The sequence below is a fragment of the Centropristis striata genome, chromosome 4 (genome assembly GCF_030273125.1).
Source record: "Centropristis striata isolate RG_2023a ecotype Rhode Island chromosome 4, C.striata_1.0, whole genome shotgun sequence".
NCBI lineage: Eukaryota > Metazoa > Chordata > Actinopteri > Perciformes > Serranidae > Centropristis > Centropristis striata.
Genome location: NC_081520.1, coordinates 875792 through 897041, shown reverse-complemented (window position 1 = coordinate 897041; position 21250 = coordinate 875792). Strand labels below are relative to the sequence as shown.

Sequence of the window (21250 nt, the reverse complement as noted above, 5' to 3'; positions counted from 1 at the left end):
CACTGGTCCCTACAGATATTGCTGTATGGGACCAGTGCTCGGTGAGATTGCCCCGAGGCCCTAATTAACTCAAGTGTGGCTTTAGTTCACATATCAATAATGTTTAACCCAACATTTACCGTATTTTATCTTATTTTGTTTCAAAAAGGCAGTTGTAAAATATATGTTTTACTGTTCAGTTGTTAAAAGAGGGTCTTTCTACACAGTGGTGGGAAAAGTATTCAGCTGGTTTCCTTCAGTAAAAGTACTAATAGACACTGTGAAATTACTCCACTACAAGTAAAAGTCTTGCATTCTAAACTTACTGAAGTATAATTCCAAAGTATCAGCATCAAAATGTACTTAAAGTATCAAAAGTAAAAGTGCTCATTATGTAGAATGGACCCACTCTGATTCGTTTATATATTCAAAATATATTATTCGATTTTTTGTAATGATGTATTTATGTCAGCAGTGTTTTAATTTTGTAAAGACAGTGCTCATTTAAATATACTGTTATAAGATTCAATAAAAAAAATATCTAATCACTTTAAATTGATCATGTTTTATGTTAAATCTCGACCTGAAAAGTAACTAAAGCTGTCAGCTAAATGTAGTGGAGTAGAAGTTTAAAGTCACATAAAATGGAAATACTCAAGTAAAGTACAAGTACCTTAAGTCCAGTACTTGAGTAAATGTACTTGGTTACATTCTACCACTGGTTCTACATTTACATGATTAATAATTGACCCTGAGGTCACCAGAGGGCTCCTGAGGGTGAATAATTGTTCCATAATTAGACAAAATTCATATCAGAAAGAATTGCAATATCCCAACCAAAATAAATGATGGTCCTCTCTGGTGTCCATTTCTATTGAATACGCAGAATCAAATGTCTTCCTTCTGTGAGGTTAACCAGGTGACATGGGGTCAGAATGCATGAAGTGATATAAATTCAATTAAAAAATGATGAACACTGAATGAAAGGCATGATATTAGACAGCAACATTTTGATTATTTTATACCTCGTGTAGGTAATAATTCATGCAATAGAGGTTTGAAAATGTTTAAGAAATGCAGGATTTTATGCATGAAGTAATGTAGATCTTGATGTCTTATCTATCTATAAAAGCAAGAAGCGTCTGTGTGTGTGTGTGTGTCTAGGGCATATCTCGCTGATCGTTAGACTGACTTAAGAGTTCATATGTGTCTTGCTCATGGCACGAAGGTGTGCATCCTCGATTTTGAAGATTTTTTAATTCATTTTTCTAAATATCATTATTTACGTAGGACATGTTGCGGCATTGCTCTGTTTCTGATCTGACGCCTTTTAGGGGAGCTCCGCCTCCTTTTAGGGGGGCCCCGCCCCTTTTAGGGGAGCTCCGCCCCCTTTGTGTGACAGGCCTACACCTGGTCAGTAACACAGTTCACTCTGGATTTCCACCCTGACTCATCTCATCTGAAGTCTATTTAGCCTACCTATCTTTAGGAGTTTTAAAGTGGCTACAAGGTTCCATTTAACAATAATATTCTAATAGTTTCCAGAGAATATCAATGTTCAGTGTGTATGTGCTGGATGGTGTGGTACCTTATGAAAAGTAAATGTTTTATGGAGTTGCAGACGTTGTTGTAGCGCAATTAGCATGCTAAGCAGAGATTTAGCTTAATTCACTTCTTATGTTGCATTACTATGTAATTCAGGGATGACATTCATGTAGCTTAGCGTAAAGCCCATAATCATTTGATATGAGATACTTACACGTAATATAGTATATCAGCTAATTGGGTTCATGTTAATGTACTTTTAGTGCAGCATACTGCGTAATGTGCTATCAATTAGCGATTAGCATGCTAACAAATACATACTTCCTGCACTGCACTAGTTATGATGATTTGTTATTATACCTCCTAATTCATGCATAAGTCATGCATTTGGTAAGATATGAATACATTGATTGAAACAATGAGACTTACCAACAATAACAATTATTTTTGTAAGAAAATGACATTTCTCATTTTTGTGCACAATTACTTTTGTTTTATTTTGAAAGTGCAGTACAGTGAGAATGATCGTTTTTATATATATACACAAGCTTTTATTGCACAATTAACCTATTTTACAATGTACACATTCTGGTTTCCTTTTGTGTATAAGGAGTTATTGTTTGAACAAAAAATGGGTAATAATTGTTCCATCGTTCATCGTTATAAATTGATCATTTTATTATTAATTTGACACAGGGGCCACAGCAGGGGCCAAAGGCTTCTTCACAGTAGAACCAACACTGCCCTGATTATAGCGTGTTCACCATTTGTCAAATACTTTAGTCCAATAACAAATCGCAGCTGCTTGACTTGGATATATGCTTTTGATAAATGTATAACAAGTTTGGTCTGGCAGCAGCAGGCCACACACACACACACACACACACACATGGCCATGCAGAGCCAGAGAGCTGACTGTAGGCGGCTCACGTGTCGGGGTTCATCTGTGGCCAAGGTATCAATTAGTGTATTGATCCTGATCTCTCTGATCTCTGTGAGCTGTCACAGACTTTACCTCTGACTCAGAGCTTCTTCATGTGTCACTGGAGGAAGTTTGCACTGTGAACTTCATCAGCATATAACAAATATAAATATGAATATTAGATTTAAGTTAGATTAATTTAATGTGGTTTGATGGTGTCAATTGGACAGAAAGCAGAAACTTGCTTCTAGATTGACCAAACTTTAATGGGCAGATATTTAATTATTTTATTACTTTATGACTACATGAAGGTGCAGTTATTGAACAGCATCACTGCTTCCCTGTATCCACTACACTGAGAGAGCAAAAAAAAAAAAAAGGTAAAGTCTGGCTGCAAAAGCTTACAGATAATTTCCTTAAAAATATGGATAATATACAGTATTTATCTGTGTATATATATACACACATGTATATATATATATATATATATATATATATATATACACATATATATATGTGTGTATATATATATATATTTGTAAAATAATGTTTTTTACTTTATAATTTTTATTTTACAATAAATTTAAAGCTTTAAAAAACAAAGTTCAATTAATAAATTATGCTCAATTTTACTTTCAGTGATATAATCTGTATTTGTTGTATTTTTTTTTTACATAGAATTCTCTGTAATGTACCATTCAAGACCATTAATATATATATATATTTTTTTTAATTTATAATGTCTATTATATTCATTTACAGATATTTTTAATAAAAGTAAATCCCTTTTTATGGCACTTGCACTTAATGTAGAAAAAACAAGAAAAACCCTGTAAAAATAATACAGTAAATTCCTGGAACATGGTTGTTGTTGTTGTTGTTTTTTGTTGTTGTTGTTGTTGTTTTTTTTACAATGCATTAAATTTAAAGTTTCCTTTTAAATACAAAGTTCAATTAATGAATCAAGCCTAATTTTACTTTCGGTAATATGATGTGTGTTTGTTCTGTTTTTACATAGAATTCACTGTAATTTACCATTCAAGACCATTAAGAAAAAAAAATCTATAATGTCCATTATATTCATTTACACAGATTTCAACTTCCAATTTACGGTTAATATTTGTATTAAAAGTTAATCCTTTTTTATGGCACTTGCACTTCATGTAGAAAAAAACAAGAAAAACCCTGTAAAATAATACAGTAAATTCCTGGAACATTGTTGTTGTTGTTGTTGTTGTTGTTGTTTTTTGTTGTTGTTGTTTTTTTTTTTACAATGCATTAAATTTAAAGTTTCCTTTTAAATACAAAGTTCAATTAATGAATAAAGCCTAATTTTACTTTTGGTAATATGATGTGTTTCTTCTGTTTTTACATAGAATTCACTGTAATTTACCATTCAAGACCATTAATACATTATTATTATTTTTAAATGGATAATGTCCATTATATTAATTTACAGATATTTTTAATAAAAGTAAATCCCTTTTTATGGCACTTGCACTTAATAATACAGTAAATTCCTGGAACATTATTATTATTATTCTTTTTTACAGTGCATTATTTACAGTATTTCCATAGGCATGTCTCTATGGGAGCCATATAACATATAACACTCTATATGAGCCTGCACTTCATTTAACTCATTAACACGTTTCCACTGCAGCTGGCGCACATGTGCGCTGCTCCGCTCACCTGTGCGGAGCTTTAATTCGCATTGACGTTAATCCAGGAGGCTCAGTAAACAGTCAAATGTGCTCCTATTATAAATAAAATAAATAAATAAATAAATGTCCATCCGATCCGGTGACAGCATCATCGTCCCTCCGGTAGAAACAGAAAGGTAGGCGCATAACAAATTATGTAACACCGCTTTTGTTTAGCCTATTAGAGTAAAGCCCGAGGCTCAGCCTGCAGGTTAGCATGCTGCTAATGCGACATAAAGTCTCTATACCGGGTTAGTTTATTACATGGTGGACCGTACAATGAGGCTAAACAGGCAGCAGTGTGTGAGAGATGAGGCTGTAGCGTGCTGAGCACCACCAGCATTCATTTATCTCACACACACACACACACACACACACACACACACACAGTCGCTGTTTAATATTATAATAAAGCTTACCTCCGACAGCAGCCCAGAGAAAAACTGCGGTTACCAGAACTCCCATAGGATCCAATGAGAGAGAGCTTCCTGCAGGAGATAACCTTGAAAATAAAATACCGGCTGGATGTTGTTCACACACCCGCCGAGCGACCGAGGTGGAGCCGAGCCGCGGAGCTGCGTGTGTGTGAGTGTGTGTGTGTGTGTGTGTGTGAGTGTGTGTGTGGTGTCAGGTGACCGTGTTCAGGTGCCAGAGATGTCGGTTGGTCGTCTGTTCTTACAGCGTGTTCACTAAACGTTTAATCCAGGAGTCTCACACTCAAACTACCTGGGAGCCACTGGAGGCAGTATCAAAATGACCAAAAAAAAGACACAAAATGACAGAAAAAAGACACAAAATGACAGAAAAAAGACACAAAATGACCAAGAAAAGACACAAAATGACTTGAAAAAACACTAAATTATTTTAAAGACACAAAATGACCAAAGAAGACACAAAATTACTAAAAAAAGACACAAAATGACAGAAAAAAGACACAGAATTACGAAAAAAACACACAAAATTGTTTAAAAAAGACACCAAATGACTGAAAAAAGACACAAAATGACTTGAAAAAACACTAAATTATTTTAAAAAGACACAAAATTACCAAAGAAGACACAAAATTACCCAAAAAAGACACAGAATTACGAAAAAACACACAAAATTGTTTAAAAAAGACACAAAATGACAGAAAAAAGACACAAAATGACTTGAAAAAACACTAAATTATTTTAAAAAGACACAAAATTACTAAAAAAAGACACAGAATTACGAAAAAACACACAAAATTGTTTAAAAAAAGACACAAAATTATTAAAAAAGACACAAAATTATATTTTTTTAAAAGACAAAATTATTTTAAAAAACATAAAATTACCAAAAAAAGTAATTAAAGGGACCTTCCACACACAACACAGTAAAGTGCCATTCATATAAAACTCACATTAAACTTTCACATCAAGGTGGGGGCCACAAAATATCGTCACGAGGGCCGCAATTGGCCCACGGGCCGCCAGTTTGAGACCCTTGGTTTAATCTGTCTCGGGCACGTTGGAAAGCTTCAGTGGTGCAAAAGTAGCGACGTTAAAAAATGAAACAAGTCATCTGCAGATCTGACTAAATGTTCCCAGTGAGACTTATAATTAGAACAGCTTTCATTATATTTGCTAGTTCCGTGCAAACATCATGCTCGCCTCCCCGGCTGCTGGTAATTACTTTAGCACATCAATTATTGATATTTTTTAAACAGCTGGGAATGTTACACACATAAACAGGCGGCATGCACTGTAAAAAAAATAAAAATAAATAAAAAAAATACTAGTTATTTTACAGGGTTTGTCTCTACATTGAGTGCAAATACCATTCTAATTAATTATTTAATTATTTATATGCATATAATTATTTAATTCTATGCATGCATATATATATATACATATGTTGTTGTTTTTTTACATTAAATAAAAAATTAAATATATATATATATTTTTTTACATTTTACAGTATAATTCAGTTGCTTCATGGTCTTGAATGTTAAATTACAGCTAATTCTAAAAAATACACATCATATTGCTGATTGTAAAAGTGAGGTAAGTGAGATTTTCTTACAGCGAAACATTACATTTTATGTAAAAAAAAAAAAAAAAAGGTAAAAAGGTCAAGTCTGGACGCAAAATCCAAACAGTCATATTTAAGTAACAAAAAACAATTATATACATCATATAAATACATACATACATATGTGTGTATATATATATATATATATATATATATATATATATATATATATATACACTGTATCATCAAATGCTACGCTGCCCCTGTGTGGAAGGCACCAGTAATACAACTTTTTTTTCTTCCAGATATGATGAACTATTTGATTTTTTATGATTTAATGACTATTTGAATATTTGATGCCCATCCCTAGTTGTCTGTATGTTGTACAGAACAAAAAACACTTTATTTATGGTTGCAGTTCTTTTGTTAGTTTGTCCTGTAAATTGTTGCTATTTATTTTAAGTTCAGTATTTTATTAACTACCTCAGACATTGTGATTTCCTTTATTTGTTAAAGAAAAATACTGCTGTGTTATTGTTTTCAATAAAATAAGATTCAAACATTGAAGGTTCAGCTGTGAGTTATAAAAAAAATCGGTATCGGCCAAAATCGTAATCGGCAGGTCAGGCTTTTTAAAAATCGGTGATCGGTGATCGACCAGCAAATTGCAATCGGTGCACCCCTAATATATACACATATACATATATATATATACATACACACATATATACATATATATACATATACACATATATATATATATATACATATATATACATATATATATATATATATATATATATATATATATATATATATACATACATATACATATATACATATACACACACAAATAAAATAACTAAGAATTTGTTATTTAAATACAGATATTTACGGTATTATCCATATTTTTAAAATAAATTATCAGTAAAATAATTAAGTTGTTTATGTTTTTTTTTAAAAACATATTTTCTTTTTTAACAATGTGGGACCTGATTTATTTCATGGCTCCATCGGCAGGCGGCCCCTCAAGGTCACGCTGTCATTTAGACAGTATGTCTGCTAATGTACGGTATGTATAATTAATGTATAATATATATATAATATATAATATATATAATGTATAATAGGCCTTTATAACCGTACTGAGCATGAGAAAACACACCCTGAAAAGCTTTTTTTTTAATCTTTATTGGTTATTCCTTATTGTGGTCCTGGGCAGCACATATTCTGGCTTTTATTCACAATGTCATGGCATTAAGCAAAGCAAGACATAAATATATTTACAGTCTGTCGGTATGGTCTGATCCAACAGTGGAGATCATTAAAAAACATTTATGTTGAATATCTGCAGTCTGTAAGTGGAGTGGCTCCCACCTCGGGGCTCGGGTCTGTGTCATGTGGTCTTGGGAGCAGGTCTGGGGGGTCGGCTGTGCTGGTTGGGTCCGATGTACCTCAGCGGAGTCTCCTTTGGCTTCTGGATCTCTTCCAGGCCCAAGAAGGGCTGCAGGGCTGGGGGGACACGCACCGTTCCCTCCTGGGGACGTGGAGAGAAGACAACAGGGACAGAAGAAGGAACAGGAAATCATTGATAACACACAGTTTCTTTCCCTCAGGAAAATGTCAAACCGTTAAGCATAATTGAGGTAATTGCAATATTATAACTAGATAATTAACCCATTGAAGCCTGGAAAGCGGATACGTCGTTTTGTAGTATTTGTATAAGCTCTCAATTACTTTTGGAATTTCATTTCTATCTGCTACAGAGGCTGAAAAATCTATTATTTAGTAGAAGCGTTGACACTTCTGTTGAATTTACAGAAAAACTTCAGGTTTTAGGGGCTTATTTTAAAATCGCCCAGAGGTTTTACAGGCGTTTTAGCCGTCAATGGGTTAATACAGTTTCTAATAGAATGCATCACAATTTATGTGAGAATGTTTTGACTGACATCCACCACAAGGGGGAGCCACCTCAACACAGGTGCATGCATAAATAAATAAATACACATTTACCACAGTGGAAGGTGCACTGGAAAACTTTTTTCCAGAAATTTTGCAAAAGTGCAAATATCAGTTAAAAAAAAAGGTAAATGACTTTTATTTATTGCAGGTTTTTGGGAACCCTTGTGTCTGAAGTGTGGGTGTCTTACTTTGGTCTGGTGGGTCTCCAGGAGGGCGATGATGGTTCTGGGGATGGCACACGCTGTAGCGTTCACCTGGAGGAATAAATAAAACCATCATGGCGGCTGTAAACATACTGCTGGTAGCTAAACCTGCAGGAATGTGCAGCAGAGCTGTGTCTGAGTCTCACTGTGTGGGCGTACTGCAGGCTGCCGTCCTCTCTCTCATACAGGATGTTGAGCCGTCTGCTCTGGTAGTCTGTACAGTTGGACCCACTGGAAATCTGATGGATGTGGATATATATAGAAAGAGTAGAACTGCAATCAGAATCAGCAAGAAAATAACAGCTCCATGAGGAATAATACGCAGCAGGCCTGTTATCTTTGTATTGGCTCTCTGTCAACCGTTAAAAGCAGGATTGTTTTTCCTTTGACTGCTTGTGGAGCCCAAATGTTCCACATTTACCTCCTCAGTGCTCTCCTATACTAACACACCACTCTGGTCCTGCATGCATGCTACAGATTCTGCCCACCATTATTAATGTAAGACATAATGAATTAAGCAGCATTTGTTTGGCTGTAGAACACTGAGTTATTAACCCTCTGAACCCTCGTATTGTGGCCACTGCAACATACACTACTGGTCAAAAGTTTTAGAACACACCAACTTTTCCAGAATTTAATTGAAAATGATGCAGTTTAATGTCTCAGTGTACTCTGAAATTAATGCACATTTGCAACATTTAAAATTCTTTATTGAGCATGATAGTGTTTTGAAAGTAAAAAAAAAAAAGAGTCAAAATCACATTTTATGTTGGACTAAAGGACTAAAAAAAGACAAAATGACCAAAAAATGACCAAAAAAAGACACAAAATGACTAAAAAAAAAACACAAAATGACCAAAAAGAGACACAAAATGACTTACAAAGACATGAAAATAATTCAAAAATAGACAAAATAGCCCAAGACTCCATAGAGTTAAGTTGTTAACCCATTTCTTGTTCCCTGAAAAAGGCCTACTTGTATAATTCTGAAATGTACATTATTTTCCAGTTTTGGTTAAGCTTACCTTTTTTTATTTACCTCTGGCAGTTCACCACTTACCTTTGGACCCTTTCAAGCTGTTCATTTGACTTGAACTGCTTGAATTTCAATAAAAAACTGGAAACATTGGGGTGTTCTAAAACTTTTGACCGGTAGTGTATATATATAGGCACGTTTGCATTCGGTACTGTTCCCTCTAGTGAGCCTCTATGGGTGTGTCTTGGGAGAGAGGATCAGCACAAAATCCACCCAACTTCACCAGCTAACTAACTAGTCGACGCTGATTGGATACGGTTGAGGCGGCGACTTGCATGATTCATTTGCAGACTGGTGCAGACTGGATGCTGAGGGGTTAACATCTCCTGCTGTGACTGCAGCTGGGAGAGACTGCTGCAGGAGGACTGGGCCGCTTGTGAGAGCTTTGGGACGGCGCCTGCTACTCGTTAAGAAGAGTAGGAACGAGTCTTCAAAAGTCTCCAATAACACCAGAAAAAGTCGCTAGATTTGTCGCTAGACGCTTTTTTTGAAAAAATCGCTAGAGGGGTCTGAATAGTCTCTAAATATAGCGACAAAATCACTAAGTTGGCAACGTCGGTCTGTTGTCACATGGAACTCTGTTGGTTAGCCGCTACAAAAGTTCCTGTATGAGAACAGAGGACGAGGGGAACTAACTAGTGGGCGGAGCCAAAACACTCGGCCACTTTCCAAAAAAGTACTCAGTGGAAACACAACTTATATAAGTCCAAGTTGAACTTCTCTGTATCCAGGCGGCTGCAAAAGTAGGTATACAGCAAGGATTATTCCAGTATCGCCGGATCTGCTTCTTTTTCTGGGAAAGTGTAAAGATAGGGGGTTTTTTTTGCACACAAGCCAAGTTCTGTTGATGCCATGATTCAGTTCATACAGTGTTCTCCAGGAAATTGAGAACACAACAATAAATCGTCCATAATCATCGCTGCAATGTGCATGAAAACAGCAACAGAAACACAGCAGCTCTGCTCCTTCCATCTCACTGTCTCCTTCCTTATTGTTTGCGTTTGGTGTTAAATCGTCACGTATGTGACGTCACAGTCAGAACTGTTGCTAAGAGATGATCAGAAACCATGTGACTGACCTCTCCATAGCTGTCCCTCCCAGGCATCCAGGCCTCGATGTCATACTTCCGGTGTGCTGGAAGACCCAGTTCCTGCGTTGGCATGTCCAGTACTCTGAGTCACACACACACACACACACACACACACACACACACACACACACACACAGCTATAAATATATATAGCCACATACAAAAATTCTACAAATACTGTAAAATTTAATAATGGATGTATACAAGAAGAGGGCTACTGTGTGTGTATGTGTGTGTGTGTGTGTGTTCTAACCTGTAGTGTAGTTCCAGTGCAGAGAAAATCTCTTTCTGTAGAGAGATGAACTCCTCCAGCAGCTGAGTGCTCTCTGCTCCGCTCTCATCTGCGGTCACTCCAAACATCTCTACCTGGACACACACACATCATTACAACGCATCACACACACACACACACACACACACACACACACACATCCATATTCCTGTATTATTTATTATTATGGTGTTACCTTGTTGAAGTGGTGGACCCTGTAGAGCCCCCAGGCTTCTCTCCCCGTGTCCGTCTCTGAGCGGTAGCAGGTGCTGCTGCACACCGTCCTGCAGCGACATGATGATCACGTCCACTAGATTAATCCACAGCAAACTAAACTATCTGCAACAAACAAGGAGCAAGGAGAGCTTCTCACCTGGCAGGCAGGTCCTTCCAGTTTACTGCATGATCCATGAAATAACCTGGAGAAGAGGGATAGAGTTCTATTCAAACCTGCCATGAAATGTCTGATAAACACAAATCAAGATTGTCACTATACAGGTGTGAAGAGTGAAGGTTCACCTGCCACCCCGACCTCTCCGGTCCCGGCCAGGTTCAGGTCTGGGAAGCGGGCCGGGTCCAGAGAGTAGACCTGGGAGCGATGGGCGTTAGGCTGCATCCCACAGCCCTCCTGCAGGTTGGACAAACACACCAAGGACAAGGAGAAATGCATACACAAACTCAGCCTTCTGTATAGTGAGTCAAATTTGTCCTAGAGCAACGTGTAAAGAGATTATTCTGCCTAAAGGATGTAAAATGTAATCCTGCTTTTTGAAATTCTTCAAATCTCTTATGAAATCATACCTTAACTCATGTGAACTGTTTGGATGCTTAAATGAGTTTACTAAAGTCTTAGGTTCATAAAAGTAGTGTAATATATAGTATACAAATGTAAAATAAATGTCTAAAATGAAATTTTGTCAATACCGTTTTAGAGAAAAAGTGTCGTCTGTCACTCTACTTTCACCATAAAGGGACTTTATAAGATAAAATGGGACTCAATAATGATTCATACTACATATCAAGCTTCATGGGATGTGTGCAAATGAAAAATGAGCATTGCAACAGTTGTTTTTCCAAAACAAATATTTACTGTATAAAGAGAGAAACTAAATCCTCCCTTCTCTTTAAATGATTGTGAGAGCAGTTTTTGTGGTTTTACAGTAAACTTCTTTTTGGACTTGTGATGTAAAGAGTTACTCACGAACACGGCCCCCTTCAGCATGTCAGGCACCACCATGGGAATGAAGCCCTGCAGGAGGCAAAGGAGAACTTAAGCTACATTCATTCACATTTATTTATTTATTTTTATTTATTTTTTTATTAATTCTTCTTCTTTTCGAACCGAAAAAAATAAACAACATAAACTAAAACAGCGTAGGCTAGATGCATATACATATTCATACACATACTCACATAGGCACCATTAAACAGATAAACATATAAACATTTACACACATACAGTATATAAAGCCCTATACATATACATGCATCTGCCCTGTTTAAGTAATAAGATAGAAATAAGAACCAGTTAACTTAATATTCAATACGCATTTCCTTATAATATTTTGGTTCGAAAAAAAAAGTGAGTAGGCTGAAGTATAAAATACTTATCTAGGCCTCTCCCCTGATACTCAACACTTCAAAAATAAGAAATGATATCTCTATATATAGCCACTTAATGTCAAATAAATATGTATTATTATTATTATTATTATCATTATTTATTTACTTATTTTCTTATTAGTCAACCATAGTATATCAAACAACTTAGATCTGAGAATTTCTATTACTACCGCAAAGAAAACAAACAAACAAAAAAACAATTGACCCTTTAAATCTGATATTTCCAAACATGCTTTACCAGTTGTTGCAGTTTGTTGAGGGCAAAGTTCTGCAGAGCGGTCTGGAGTCTGGCTCCGGCCCCCCTCAGATAATAAGACCTGTGACCTGACACATGAGCTAGATGTCTGCAGGAGAGGAGAGGGAACACAGTAGAATTATTATTATTATTATTATCAATTCACTTAATAATAGACCAATGATTGAGTGTGCTTGTAAGAGCACAAAATGTTCCATCCACCGGGCTTCTTCCTGTTTATTCTTCCTATTTATTCTTCCGTTTCTTCCATGTTTTTTTGGTTGACTACTGCTCCCGGAGCGTTAGTCGCACTTACACTAAAATGGTATCAAACTGACCGGCTCTGCTATGACTCGTGCTACGACTTGTGTGTTGAGACTTTTTCTTCATTGGGTTGTCAGGACATAATACATATTCAATCAGAAAAGGTACAATTCACCCATTTTCCCCCTTTTAGAACAACCCCCCGAACCAGAGAGTCATATTCACATAAAATAAGCAAAAAACAATAAATAGTAATGATAATGAGAAAATACAACTCTCTCCCCCTCAAAAGAAAAACAGGTAGCCAAATAAACAATAATAAAAAATTAAAAATAAAAATAAAAATATACATACATACATATACATACACATAAAACCAAACAAATAATAATAATACTAAATAAATAAATAAAATAAAAAGGGACATTTAGAGGAGATATACAGAATGCTTGGAAAAAACAAACAAAAAATAGCTATAACAATTTGTATATGTTGTGCCTAGAGTTTGGCCACCAAATCAGTATACTAGAAACAATTACTGGCCATTTAAAAGTTATATCTGCTGCGACTTTTCTAAGGGTTACAGCAAACGGTTTTCAAATTATTCAGCAAAAACACGCCAAAAAAAGGCCCCAATGTTACCCTATGGAGAGGCTAGAGTGGATGACATCATAGCTTAAGTGGTGAGGGAGAGAAAAATTTGTCTACAAATACATTTGGAAACTGTGCTCAAGGCCCAAATGCCACTCTACAGAAATAGAAAAATGTGTCTTCTCACTCACATTTGTCTGCTAAAGCTGTCAGAGTTATAGTTTGAGTTATAGTTTGAGTTTAGTTTTAGGATGCAGAGATGCGCCAACAACACGCACCACCAGCCTCATAGACCTCTACCGTTAAAAAGGCGGGAAAATTTCTGGAGGAAAACAGAGGTACCAGTTTCTTCTGATCGCTCTAAAAAAACTATTTGTTCATTTTACTTCACAAAACACACATGTAGAAGTTCAGAACTAATATGTACTAATATGTGTGTGTGTGTGATGTTCAGAAATAATTTATACATAGAAATGTAGGAAAATTTGTCTTCTCTCTCACATTCGTCTGCTAAAGCTGTCAGAGTTATAGTTTGGCCGTAGGACACACAGATGCACCACCAACACCACCAACAGCCACAAAGAACATGGCGGGAAAATTTCTGGAGGAAAGCGGAGGTACCAGTTTCTTCTGATCGCTCTAAAAAAACAATTTTTTCACTTTTCTTCACAAAACACACATGTAGACGTTCAAGAAGAACTCATGATGCTCAAAGTGAAGTCAGTCCAATGATAGAAACTACGGATTGGCCAAAAATGCTTTCTGTTGGAGGGGAACTTTCAGCTGTTTTTCTCTCACCTGGCTCTGGTTGTTTGGCTACCAACATTTCTTTAGAAATTGTCTAGTTAAATATTATGGTATTACCATATTGATTGATAATGAATAACTTTTAGTTTCTCTACTGACTGAACATACTCTCTTCTTTAGTTTTAGAGTCCTCCTCACCTCTGCCTGATGAGTCCTAGCTCCTCCCCCAGCTCCACGTGGCCTCTGGGCTTAAAGTCAAAAACTACAGCAGGAAAAAAGACATCACATTAGGCAATTTGTATTTTTCAAAACACCAAAAGGTAAAGCACTTTAGATTATAATTGATATGTAATTCAGATCAATCACCTGGTTTCTGTCCAACCAGCTCCACCACCCTCGCCTGGCTCTCATCTCCAATTGGCTGGAAAAAAAAAAGGATTTTCAAACTAAACTTTCTTTAAAAAGACACACTTTGTCCAGAGCATCTGGGGAGAGATTTTCTGCAAAGATAGATAGATAGATAGATAGATAGATAGATAGATAGATAGATAGATAGATAGATAGATAGATAGATAGATAGATAGATAGATAGATAGATAGATAGATAGATAGATAGATAGATAGATAGATCACAGAGACAATAACAACACAATTAAATAGAAAGAACAACCTAGGCATACTTCAAGCAATAAAATATAAAAATACAATAAAATACAATAAAATGTAATGTAAAAATTTAAAAAAAGTGTCTAAAGAAGGAGTATGTATTAAGGAGTAAATTCCAGTGCAGAATAAATATGAATATACAGTATAAAAAGTATAAAAATAAAAATGTTGGTGCTATGAAACAAATAAGGTGCAATGAACAGTGTGCATAAAGAACACATAGAGTGCATAATGACAGTATGTAATGAACCAGACTATTTGTTATTGTACAGTGTGATGGCATGTGAAAAAGTGTGTGTGTGTGTGTGTGTGTGTGCTGACCACATCAGGGTGGGAGGTGTTGGGCAGGCGGAGGGCCCGGCCGTAGTGCTCCTGGTCCAGCTCCGTCTCTCTGGAGTAGAGCTCATTGAGTCTGATGCGGATCTCTCGGCCCGTCTGCAGAGCCTGGCTGTACTCTGGAAGCTGTGAGATCAACAAACAGGACTCAAAGCTGCTCCAACATGGGATCTAACACTGACCGGTGAACTAACAAGGGGACTCTCAATGTCAAGAATGACTGAGTCAATAACTACATATTAACCCTCTATGGCAGCTATTCTCAACCTTGGGGTCGGGACCCCAATTGGGGTCGTGAGATGATTTCTGGGGGTCGCCAAATCATTTTGGAAGCCAGCTCTGTTAAAGTGTTAATGTGTTTTACACTTTTTGGTCATTATGTGTTTGTTTTAGTCATTTTGTGGGGGGGGGGTTTGGTAATTTTGTGTCTTTTTTGGTAATTTTGTGTCTTTCTTGGTCAATTTGTGTCTTTTTTGGTCATTTTGTTTCCTTTTTTTGGTAATTTTGTGTCTTTTTAGTCATTTTGTGTATTTTTTTGGTAATTTTCTTTCTTTTTTGGGTCATTTTGTTTCTTTTTTGGTAATTTTGTTTCTTTTTTGGTAATTTTGTGTCTTTTTTGTAATTTTGTGTCTTTTTTTGGTAATTTTGTTTATTTTTTGGTAATTTTTGCGTCTTTTTAGTCATTTAGTGTATTTTTGGGTAATTTTGTGTCTTTTTTTGGTAATTTTGTGTCTTTTTAGTCATTTTGTGTATTTTTTTGGTAATTTTCTTTCTTTTTGGGTCATTTTGTTTCTTTTTTGGTAATTTTGTTTCTTTTTTGGTAATTTTGTGTATTTTTTGGTAATTTTGTGTCTTTTTTTGTAATTTTGTGTCTTTTTTTGGTAATTTTGTTTCTTTTTTGGTAATTTTTGCGTCTTTTTAGTCATTTTGCGTATTTTTGGGTAATTTTGTGTCTTTTTTTGGTCATTTTGTGTCTTTTTGTGGTCATTTTGTGTCTTTTGGGTGATCCGAACTGTGCGTGTGAGATTGTGTTCAGTGAGTGGGGGTCGCGGACAACATGCATGTTAAATTGGGGGTCGCGACTCAAAAAGGTTGAGAACTACTGCTCTATGGTACGGTGTTGCCCTCAGGCAACATCTCCATTTTTGGCCTGTCAAATTTCTACAACACATCTTTTTGAGTGATAATGAAGAGTATAGGGAACCAATAGCAATGCTTTAATTTTCCAAAGGAAACAGCTTTGCCATTTTGCGCCACAAAAAAACACTCAAAACCTCATTTTCTGGCCCTTTTCCATCTGGAAAAAATATATTCCTACTAATAGGTGAGTAAACCTTCATTTTTCACAACTTTCTGTTCAAGACATTCATTTCAATGGGTCGTTGGTTCAATGCTACAATGTTGCCTACAGGCAAAATTCAGACAAGAAAGCGGTTAAAAAAGTTATTTTTATAATGTTTTTAAATTAAAAATGTTATGTATTGTATCCTGTTGAAGCTACTGAATCTTTTACACATGTTTATTAAAAAAATTATGTTAAAATCAAAAATTATCTTTTTCACTTGTGCACCGTTATGGAATAATGTTGCCTACGGGCAACAAACACCAAAAATAAAAATAAAAAAAGAATCATAAAATGTATTCAGATCATGTTGATTTAGTCTATTTTAAGACAAAAAAACAATCCAAACATTTATTTCCTAACTGGCATCATAATGCCTTTTAACCATAGAGGGTTAAAGAGTTTAAATTCTATAGTGGAAAACTTACACTGCCAAGGGCTTTCTTGTCGTTGTTGGCCTGCAAGGAAAAGATGATTTATGTCACAATAATGGAATCAGCTTCTATATAATGCACCATGAACAATGCTGTCATAACTTTACTCACCACTAATACTTTGACTGTGTCACTGATGAGTCTCTTCTGCAGCTCCAGACCAGAGATCTCCGTCCTCACCGCCTGCAGCTCCTGCCACACACACACCTGCAAGGTGGATATTAACACAATCCATTTAAAAATAATAATAATAATAATAATAATACATTTTATTTGTAAAGCACTTTTCATACAGAAATCTCAAAGTGCTACAGAAACCAGAAACAAGAAAGAGAAAAACTCATTAAAATCAGCAGTAGATAAAAAAGACTCGGGTAATAAAGTACATTATGCAGAGACAAAATAAAAACATCTAGGGAACCTAAAAATGCCTCCCTGAACAAAAAAGTTTTAAGCCCTTTTTTTTTTTTTTTAAATCCGTTATAAGAGTAGACTCTCTATTACATTTCCCACATGTTTGGTAACTTTTCGATCAGGACTTAAAATAAAGTTCCCTGTGTATAAACCGTGTGAATGCAAAAGTGAATAACAAACATTTATATTCTGTATTTTTGCTTAATCATCTGAACCCCTATTGAAATGTATGTTTTCTTTTAAAAAGACTCCCAGAAAACATACCAATGATACCAATGATGAAAGAAACTGTAAAAACAGTCATTATATTATTACATTTGAACTCACTTTATTCTACATGTCTCATTTAAACATTTCTCAAATGCATGTTTTCTTTAAAAGATTTAAAAAAAACACTGTCACAAAAAGAAACTTTAAAAACAGGCGACATTTGATCTTTCAAAGTTTGACAGTCGAAGTTGAATGTATCATAGGTTACAAAAGTTTCCATTAGCAAAATTAACCAAAACAAAGCTTAAAATTTTGAACATTTTGTCAATCTAAAACCAAAAATAGACTGCTTGGAATAACTAGATCCTGTTAAAACATTAAATTCTGCTCCTCAGAGACACTGTGAAGACATGATTGATCCTGCTGAGACCAACGGTCACGTGACAAATATTCACTGAGAATCTGTTTACACAGAGCAGAGAGGAGAGGACAGGAGAGGCTGTTTACACAGAGCAGAGAGGAGAGGACAGGAGAGGCTGTTTACACAGAGCAGAGAGGAGAGGACAGGAGAGGCTGTTTACACAGAGCAGAGAGGAGAGGACAGGAGAGGCTGTTTACACAGAGCAGAGAGGAGAGGACAGGAGAGGCTGTTTACACAGAGCTGAGAGGAGAGGACAGGAGAGGCTGTTTACACAGAGCAGAGAGGAGAGGACAGGAGAGGCTGTTTACACAGAGCAGAGAGGAGAGGACAGGAGAGGCTGTTTACACAGATCAGAGAGGAGAGGACAGGAGAGGCTGTTTACACAGAGCAGAGGGGAGAGGACAGGAGAGGCTGTTTACACAGAGCAGAGAGGAGAGGACAGGAGAGGCTGTTTACACAGAGCAGAGGGGAGAGGACAGGAGAGGCTGTTTACACAGAGCTGAGAGGAGAGGACAGGAGAGGCTGCAAGTAGATTTTGTAAAAATGCAAACAGTTTAATATAGCATATGGAGACCAAATCCCCCCAACCCCCAATATTCATGTAAATTGTGGGCACTTGGGAAATTGTTGCATATATACATTTTTCAGAGAAATTAAACTTTTTTATGATTTATGTCATAACTGTGTAACTCTGCACAAAAGACAGTTTTGTGTTGATTCCATAGAGACTTACAGGAGCATCTTAATACATTAGAATATGATGTAAAAGTCAATTTCCAGTAGTTCAAGTCAAATAGCCCCAACCAAGTATTGAGTCATATAGATGGACATACTTTTCAGAGGACAACATTTCCATATTAAACATACTTTTTTAAAAATTGGTCTTTTGTAATATTCAATTTTTTTGAGACACTGAATTTTAGGTCTTCATTAACCCGTTTTGTAGTATTTGTATAAGCTCTCAAATACTTTTAGAATTTCATTTCTATCTGCTACAGAGGCTGAAAAATCTATTATTTAGTAGAAGCGTTGACACTTCTGTTGAATTTACAGAAAAACTTCAGGTTTTAGGGGCTGATTTTAAAATCGCCCAGAGGTTTTACAGGCGTTTCAGGCCTCAATGGGTTAAATGTAAGCCGTAATCATTATAATTAGAAGAAATTAAATAAATTAAGACATGAAATGTGTCATTCTGTGTGTAATGGATCTATACAATGTGTTATTTTCACTTTTTGAATTGAATTACTGACATAAATAAATTTTTCCATATTCTAATTTATTGAGATGCACCTGTATGATATATTGCAGTGAAATACAAGGCCACAGTGAGTAAAATGTAAAAAGAAAAAAGGAGCAAAAACAGAGCCAGAAACAGCTTGCTGGGGTTCAGAGGGCAGCCACACAGCTGACAGCCCCAGAAACAGATTCTGTTTCTCATTAGCAGTGGTGAAATGTAACTAAGTACATTTACTCAAGTACTGTACTTAAGTAAAATTTTGTGGTACTTGTACTTTACTTGAGTATTTCCACATATGTAACTTTATACTTCTACTCCACTACATTTAGCTGACAGCTTTAGTTACTTTTCAGGTCAAGATTTAACATAAAAACATGATCAATTTAAAGTGAATTTGCATGTTTATAAATTAAACCACATAAAAGTATATTAAATAGTTAAAATTTGCCCTACCTGGACAACAGTAAAATGCTACTTACTTAAATGCATCAGTGCTTCATTCTGCATAAAAAGTACTTTTACTTTTGATACTTTAAGTACATTTTGATGCTGATACTTTTGTACTTTTACTTCAGTGAGTTTTGAATGCAGGACTTTTACTTGTAGTGGAGTAATTTCACAGTGTGGTAGTAGTACTTTTACTGAAGTAAAGGACCTGAATACTTCTTCCACCACTGGTCATCTTTCCTGCCACATGCCATCACACTGTACAATAACAAATAATAGTCTGGTTCATTACATACTGTCTATGCACTTTATGTGTTTTTATGCACACTGTTCATTGCACCTTATTTGTTTCATAGCACCAACATTTTTATACTGTATATTCATATTTATTCTGCACTGGAATTCTATTCTACTCCTTAATACATACTCCTTCTTTAGACACTTGATATTTTATTGTATTTTTATATTTTATTGCTTGAAGTATGCCTAGGTTGTTCTTTTTATTTAATTGTGTTGTTATTGTCTCTGTTCTGTTATTGTCATTTCCCAGCTTGGGATAAATAATATAATCTATCTATCTATCTATTATCAGCTAGAGAAACACTTACTATCCTCCGGACGTCGTCCCCCCGCAGCTCTCCCTTCCTGTTCTCCACATTAGCGATGACTTTGTCGGTCTCCTCACAGACGGGTCTCATGTCCAGCTCCGGCTTGTCGCTGTATCCGTCCAGGCCGTGCTGGTAGAGGCTGCTGCGGGCTCCGTGCGCCCAGCGGCCCGGGGAGAGGAACAGGCTGGTTCTCTGCCGTAAACAGAGTCTCCCTCCCGGCTTTAACACAGCCAGAGCACAGCCTGCAGCTCTTGCGACCATGCCGAAGCGCGTCGCCATGTTTAGTCGTGTGAGTAAATGATGCATTCAGGTGTAAATGGGAATATTAGGAACCCTGGTGTAGGTTCACTGTCAGCCTATCTGTTTGACAGCCTATTTGTTTGAATACAACATGACCCTGTTATTATCTCGTGTACTTGTATCATTTCTAATTTTATTTCCGCTATAGAGAAGGCTCAGTATGTGTATAGGGTGACTATGAGATTCTTTCTATTCTCCATTTTTTGCTGCTTTTCTTACTTTTTGGAGTGAGGTCAGTCTTGAAATCATTTTGGTTGGATGGTGGTTTATTTTCCTATCTGTTGTGATGTCTTTGTGAATATAGAGAGCACTTGTATGTTGTTTATGTTTTGATAAAAAAACAATCAAATCTATTTAAAAAAAATACATTAAATGACATAGCAATATATAATAATAATAATAATAATAATAATAATAATAATAATAATAATAATATAATCACATTTATTGGCTTTGTTGTCTTTTTAAAAAAAAATTATTTTAATTGCCCATGGAACAACGGAGAATTCTATTTATTTATTATAAATTTCTATTAGATTTTTTGATTTAAAAAAAACAATCAAATCCATAAAAAAAAAGAATACAACATTAAATGACAGAGCAATATATAATAATAATAATAATAATAATAATAATAATAATATAATCACATTTATTGGCTTTGTTGTC

At 35.6% G+C, this 21250-nt stretch overlaps 2 protein-coding genes across 2 annotated transcripts in view; both read right to left on the bottom strand.

Moving 5' to 3' along the window:
• LOC131969473 (glutamic acid-rich protein) overlaps positions 1 to 4831 on the bottom strand; it is an 11234-nt gene extending 6403 nt beyond the window's left edge. Inside the window, exon 1 of the mRNA XM_059330489.1 lies at positions 4569 to 4831. Within this exon, the coding sequence (XP_059186472.1) occupies positions 4569 to 4614 (46 nt within the window). The 5' untranslated portion in view covers positions 4615 to 4831. The remainder of the gene's footprint in view (positions 1 to 4568) is intronic.
• A 2484-nt stretch (positions 4832 to 7315) lies between these two features.
• On the bottom strand, positions 7316 to 20560 carry sars2 (seryl-tRNA synthetase 2, mitochondrial). The gene is made up of 16 exons (XM_059330501.1): positions 20282 to 20560; positions 17056 to 17151; positions 16939 to 16968; positions 15154 to 15294; positions 14533 to 14587; positions 14365 to 14428; positions 12568 to 12673; positions 11908 to 11955; positions 11226 to 11334; positions 11080 to 11125; positions 10903 to 10990; positions 10689 to 10801; positions 10424 to 10517; positions 8456 to 8548; positions 8295 to 8360; positions 7316 to 7681 (listed from the first exon to the last, which is right to left on the bottom strand). Exons 1-16 carry the CDS (start codon positions 20558 to 20560, stop codon positions 7541 to 7543), a joined length of 1569 nt encoding a protein of 522 aa, XP_059186484.1. The 3' UTR covers positions 7316 to 7540.
• Between the last annotated feature and the right edge of the window lie 690 nt (positions 20561 to 21250).

Coding starts and splice junctions, on each gene's coding strand:
- sars2 (XM_059330501.1), bottom strand. CDS start 20,560: ATGGCGACGCGCTTCGGCATGGTCGCAAGAGCTGCAGGCTGTGCTCTG. Junction 16,969..17,055: donor ACACAGTCAAAGTATTAGTG/GTGAGTAAAGTT, acceptor TTTTCCTTGCAG/GCCAACAACGACAAGAAAGC. Junction 7,682..8,294: donor TGGAGACCCACCAGACCAAA/GTAAGACACCCA, acceptor CCACGTCCCCAG/GAGGGAACGGTGCGTGTCCC.